Genomic DNA, 6,338 nt, shown 5'->3' with positions numbered 1-6,338 from the left:
GTTTTTATTTAATTGGTGATTATTCATGTTGTTTAAAATAATCATTATTTACCTAACACTCCCTTTTTAAATATATATATATATATATATATATAAAGAGAGAGAAAAAATCCTATTTAAGAGTTTGTTGACTAATGAGTTATTACATGTAAAAAATAGAATTTTAACTTCTGATATTTATTTAAATAAACTAATAAATTAATTATTAGACCAATTCAATTAAATTTTTTAATAGTTAATTTTATTATATACCAAAGAAGATTGGAGAGAATGAAAGCGCAAAAGTCAACGAGTCAAATTGGTTTTTTAAAGTGGCTTCTAAGCCTTTTTGGTGCGCATTTAACAAGCATGGATGGTTGTTAAATTTATTATGGTAGCTAGATTAATTAAATCTACAATAAATTAAACAGAATAATTATGTCAAAAATATAATAAAAATTTTTTATGAGATTTTAAACACGTATTTTTATACTTTGCAATTCATTGATAATTGATTGTTTATGCATGTTATATGATGTGATATGATGGACAAAAAATAGAATAGCAACAAGCATGATACATGTTAGGATAATTTGGAGATTAATTTGATTTAATCCAATTTAAAGAATCAATTTATTTCACTCTTTTTGGAGAAAACAAATTAATATTTTAATCAGTATACATTCCGAAATATATTTGTACATACCTGTTCCCCATCCCAAAGTTTTTCAACGTTGCTGTATGGCATGGAAAGCTGAACAAGCTTACTAGGCCAACTAGTTGTTAGAGATTTCAATGGACAACCATCCCACTGGATATATCTCAAATTATTAGGCAACTCAAGATTTGTTGGAAGGTCTAGTGTCTCATTAGTTCTCTTCTTCTTCCTCTGAAAAGCTTTATTATCTGCAAGAGCAAGTAACCTTAGGTTTGGCATCTTCCTAAATGCCTGGGAACTTATGCACAGCTCATCAGTGTTTTGAGTCATATCCAAGAATATTGTTTCAATTGCATCAGTCCCCTATGGCCAACAAATACAACAAAAAATGTTAGTACCATTTTTAACAAGCTGCATTTTTTCGATATGATAATTTAGAAACATCAATCTATCTCTTACTTTGTTATTTTTCAATATGTCTCGAACTTCTTCAGATTTCCACAACCCACTACGTCCTCCTGGGTTCTTAATGGACTCTTCATCGACAATTTTATGACCCATTTCCTGTATCAAATCATGCATTTGTATACTATCATTGATTGTTATTCTTATCAAAGCCTTGTCTAAAAGGGTTCTTATCCCTATCTCCGCAAAGAAACCACAGGCATTCAATAACCTTGTTACTTTATATCGGTTTTGCCCTTTGAAAAAACAAGCAATGTCAAGAAATATATTTTTTTCTGTATCATCCAATTCATGAAAACTCCATCTCAATACCTTCTGGATATCTCCATTGGGAACTTCTTTCAGTTTTGCCAATGCACTCTCCCATTCATGATAACTTTTTGATCTCAGAAAAGATCCCAAAACTTTCAAAGCTAAAGGGATGCCACTTGCATAAGCAACTGCTATCATTGATAGATCCAAATATTCAGTTTCTGGACAATGCTTGTTGAAGGCATTTAAGCTGAAAAGTTTAAGGGAGTTCTCAAAATTCATTTCTTTTACTCCATGAATGTGATGTATGATCACTCTTCCCTGAAGCACATGCTTATCTCTGGTTGTCACAATCACTTTGCTACCAAATCCTAGATAATCATGGCCAACCCCAAGCAAAGTTTCTAAGAGTTCAGAAGTATGGACATCATCTAGTACAATGAAAACTTTCTTACGCCTTAATCTACTTATGATTGCTGAGGATATTACTTTGGGAGTGCTAATATGAACCTTTTCCTCCAGCAAATCAGAAAGGAGTTTCTTGAATATGTGATTGAGTCCATGATTTGATGATTCTTCTCTTACATTTTCCAAAAAACAACTAGCCTCAAATTTGGAAGAGAACTCTTTGAAAATTGCAGCAGCAAGGGTTGTTTTACCTATACCGCCCATGCCCCAGATTCCAATGATTTGAACTTCCCTTGATTGCATTTTCAGAAGAGCTTCAATGCATGCATAGTTTTGATCTCGAATAAAAGGACTTCTGAGTTCATTTGTATATTTGTGATTCAATTTCTGCACAACCATTCGGATTATCCCTTCAATGATCTCAGCCTCCGTCCTGGTATATGTAAATTTAACCAAAGGAAAATCAATATACAACCAAATTAAAAGAAAGTGTTTATAGTCAGTGACAAAAAATTGTAAAAAAATAAAATCTACCTAAGGTAAAATAACAAATTTTTAAAATATTTTTTAAATTATATTACTTACAGAAAATTATATCAAAATTCAATTTTTAAAATATTTTTTAGAATATATATTTAATTTTATCAAAAATTAAAAATATATGTTTACCAGTGTTTTAAAAAATTGGAGACAATTTTAATAAGTTACTCTTATAAAAAAAAAAAAGTCTTAAAAAGTAATGATACAATTAATATTTAATATTATAAAAATATATTTAAATCTTAAAAATAAAAATATCCAAAATTCAATTAAAAGATATCTAAAATCTACTCAATAAAATGTACTTGATAATAGTACTTAAAACTGAAAATGCATTTTACTCTAAGATAATAAACTTTAAATTAACATAAAACTAATAAGTTTCTTTTACGTACCAACTATTTGTGTTTATTGTGCATCATATCTTTTATAATTTTTTTTTCTTTTACCGAAAAGAAAACGAACAACAGTAAAAAAAAAACAAATAAAAAATTATTTAAAAAATTTTTCGTTAAATACTACTCTTAAGTCTTTTTCAAGACAACGGAAGTTTTAATTGATGAGAAAGAGTCTTCATTGCAGTCTTTGTCATAATATCTACTACTATATTTGCATCTTTTAAAATTAACTGGAGATCAGCATGCCATTTTAATACATGATATCTCATATTTTAATACCAAAAGATCAATAAAATTAGAGCAATCATGTAAATTATTGACAATAATAAAAGTCTGCACACAGTCTGTCTCACATGTAATATCTTTTTGCCCTAAGTTCCAACCTAAAAGAAAGCCTCTCCAAATAGCAAGTAACTCTCCTTGCAGAATACTATGACTCTCAATTGTTCCCAAACAGTCTTGTTGTCACCTTTTCTTCCAACCTTTACTAACACAGGCAAAACCAACTCGAGCATCATTGTCGAGATAGCTAGCATCACAATTAATCTTAAAGGTACCTATTGAGAGGGGATCCAAGAGCCACTAATGGTGGAGGGGATAGACACTCATTTCAACTCAAAATATTCCGGAGCTCCTTTTCCATGAACAAAGTCATACCAGTCACCTTGTCTGTGGTTCAAGGCTCGTAGGGATGAAATATCTCGTTATTTCTCGAACGCCAAATCCACTAGAGACCAGAAAAGAATCTAAAGGGGCGTTGTTTAAACTACATGGGCTTTTGGACAATCCCGAATGTAATGTAAAACTGATTTCTAACTTGAGAAATATCGTGAACAGCTATCCATGTGCAAAATGTCTCTGCAGCAGTAGGAAGAGCCTCTCAAAGACATAACCAGACCAAGAATTTGTGCTTTTTCGGAAGATGTTGATGCCAAAGCCAAAGTCAATTCTCCCTATCCTTCCAACTAAACATCTTTTTACTGAGCCACAAAAAATCACTATGAGCGTCATAAACCTTTGAAACTGCACCAGTCCAACACCAACCGACCTCTGAACTAGCTTGAACATCCACGTTGTAAGAGTTAATATATAGTTCTGCAGAGACTGATTCAGAGGAGAATAGATATTCTCAAGTTTCCACTATCCAGATGACCGAAGGTCCAAGATTCAAGAATCTAAATCAGAAATGTGAACATAATCCATCTCATAACATAGTCGTCCCTCTCTTCTCCATTTAGAAAACTAAAAGTTCTGTTCCAAATCCCCAATGCACCAAATAAAATCTTCCTGTAAAATATCCCAAACTCGACATATACTCTTCCAAACATAAGATCTCCTGCTTCGAGACCGATTGAAGCAATCATCCTTAGAGAAATGATATTTCTCCGTTAACAATTGAACCTATAACTTGTCAGGCGGATGGTGAAAATGTTGTCAAACTAACTTTTAAGAAGAACAATATTAGCACAAAAAGGATCTCTGATTTTTAGACCCCAAATTTCTTTTGGGAGGGGGGACCAACACCTTCTAATTAATTAGAATCAGGCCTCTACCATCAGTTTGACCCTTCAACAGAAAGTTTCGCATCATGTATTCAATTTAATTAGTTACCCGTTTAGGGAAGAGAGATACCTGCATGTGGTAAGTAGCTAGGAATCGCAGTCATTACCGAATTGAGCAAATAAAGTCTGCCTACCTTATTAAGCAATTTGCCTTTTCAGCTGGCTAGCCTTTCCCAAATCTTGTCCAAAACATCATTGAAAGTTGTGCGTGTCATCCAAGAGAGATTAAGGTTCACCCCTAAATACTTGTCCAAGTTCTTGACGAATCTGATGGAAGACACTCCGGTGAATCTCTTTTCTTGTCGCCGAAACATTCCTAGAGCATAGCGCTTTAGATTTCTCCACATTGACCTTCATCCCAGAGGCTCTGCAGAAGGTTTCTAAAGCTTCCATTACAGTTTGAACTTGCTGTTTTTTGGCTTTACAGAAAAGAAATAAATTATCGGCAAACATCAAATGAGAAATTATTGGACCCTCTCTAGAAATTGCAACCGATTTCCATAAGCCCCTATCAACTTGTTGATTAATAGAATATGACAATCTCTCCATACATAACACAAACAGATACAGTGACATAGAGTCCTTTGTCTAAGACGCCTGCTCAGAGTGAAGCTATTTAATCTATTCCCATTCCAGAGGATAGACAACGAGAAAGCAATGATACAACGCATAATCAAATTGACTGCCAGAGGAGAAAAGCCAAAACTCACAAGAATTTGTTTCAAAAACTCCCCAATCCACTCTATCATACGCTTTCTCTAAATCAATTTTAAAGGTCATTGTGCCTTTCTTTGACTTTGTCTTCTTCATCAAATGGAGAATTTCTTGTACTACAATAATATTGTCAGAAGTTTCTCTCCTCGGAATAAACCCTCCTTGAAGGGGTCCAACAATTTCTTTGAGATGGGAACGAAGTTTATTGATCAGGACCTTCGTTATAATTTTGTAAACTACATTACGTACAAAAATTAACAGATTGTAAATCCTTCATAAAAATCGGATTTTCTACTTTTGGAATAAGAATTACAAAAGTTTCTATCGTTCTTGGATCCATATTTAAATTAGAGAACGCATGACGAACCATAATCTAAACGTCAAATCGAACCATCTTTTAGTATTTTTATAAATAAATAAATAAACCTAAAACTCATTAGAGCTCGATACCTTAAAAAAATATGGTGAATGCTATGGTGCCTAAAAGATGTTGCCTATTTATTAAAAAAAGTTAAAAAATAATATTTAATTTAAAAGATATAATAATAAATAATTTTTAAAAAATCAAAACTTACTATAAAAGATAAATTAGACAAAATTTAGACACCAATTCATAAACACCATAGAATTAGCCAAAAAATATATATAAAAACAGCTGACTTTACTTCTCCTAAAATAATTGGTGCTATGAGGCAATAACAACCTTCGTCATGTTTTGTTGGAGGAATTAAAAAGATACAAAATTTTTATAAATAAACTCTAAATAAATATTTTATATCCTACTTTTATCACTATGTGAACACGCTAATATTTTATACCCTAATTATAAAACCAATTCCTCACCCCCCCTCGGTAGTACCTTTTCTTTACGTTTTTTATTAAAAAATGTAAGGTGAATATTAAAATTAGTCATTAATAATAAATTAATTATTATATATTTATATATATTATTTAATTTATTTTTAGTGTAAAGTTTATATTTTAATATATTATACATTAATAACTAATAACTAATTTAATGATTATTTTTTGTATGTATATCAATCATAATTGTTTTTTATTATCTTCGTGTGTGTACGAATATATGTTTATGATTTTTTAGTCTTTTTAATTTATTCCATTCTCTTTGGCTGTGTTAGTTGAAACTCAAGAAGACGGGTCTCCAACTTGAGAGTAAAGAAAGAAACTCGCATTAATTAATTATCTGTATAAGAATCATTATTCATATTTATAATAAACCTTTCTTTATCAATGATATGTCAATAAATTATAATTTAGATGGCATAATCTTTTATTTTTTATCTAAAGTCTTATTTAAAAAAAAAAACTTTATGAATAATATATAATTAATTTTTTTGATAT

The 6,338-nt window shown here is 31.0% G+C and overlaps 1 protein-coding gene across 1 annotated transcript; it reads right to left on the bottom strand.

Moving 5' to 3' along the window:
- Positions 1-386: 386 nt before the first annotated feature.
- Positions 387-4,655, bottom strand: LOC107464299 (disease resistance protein RPV1-like). The gene is made up of 5 exons (XM_052254160.1): positions 4,509-4,655; positions 3,716-3,840; positions 1,097-2,195; positions 686-1,000; positions 387-392 (listed from the first exon to the last, which is right to left on the bottom strand). Exons 1-5 carry the CDS (start codon positions 4,653-4,655, stop codon positions 387-389), a joined length of 1,692 nt encoding a protein of 563 aa, XP_052110120.1.
- Positions 4,656-6,338: the final 1,683 nt, after the last annotated feature.

This window comes from Arachis duranensis, chromosome 9 (assembly GCF_000817695.3).
Source record: "Arachis duranensis cultivar V14167 chromosome 9, aradu.V14167.gnm2.J7QH, whole genome shotgun sequence".
NCBI lineage: Eukaryota > Viridiplantae > Streptophyta > Magnoliopsida > Fabales > Fabaceae > Arachis > Arachis duranensis.
This window is presented reverse-complemented; position numbering and strand designations above follow the sequence as displayed.

What these genes read in the sequence shown, in the direction of transcription:
- LOC107464299 (XM_052254160.1), bottom strand. Translation starts at nt 4,655, where the DNA reads ATGGAAGCTTTAGAAACCTTCTGCAGAGCCTCTGGGATGAAGGTCAAT. An exon ending in GGACTGGTGCAGTTTCAAAG is followed by an intron (nt 2,196 to 3,715) that starts GTTTATGACGCT and finishes TACATATACCAG; the next exon opens with GACGGAGGCTGAGATCATTG. An exon ending in ACATATTGAAAAATAACAAA is followed by an intron (nt 1,001 to 1,096) that starts GTAAGAGATAGA and finishes TGTTGGCCATAG; the next exon opens with GGGACTGATGCAATTGAAAC.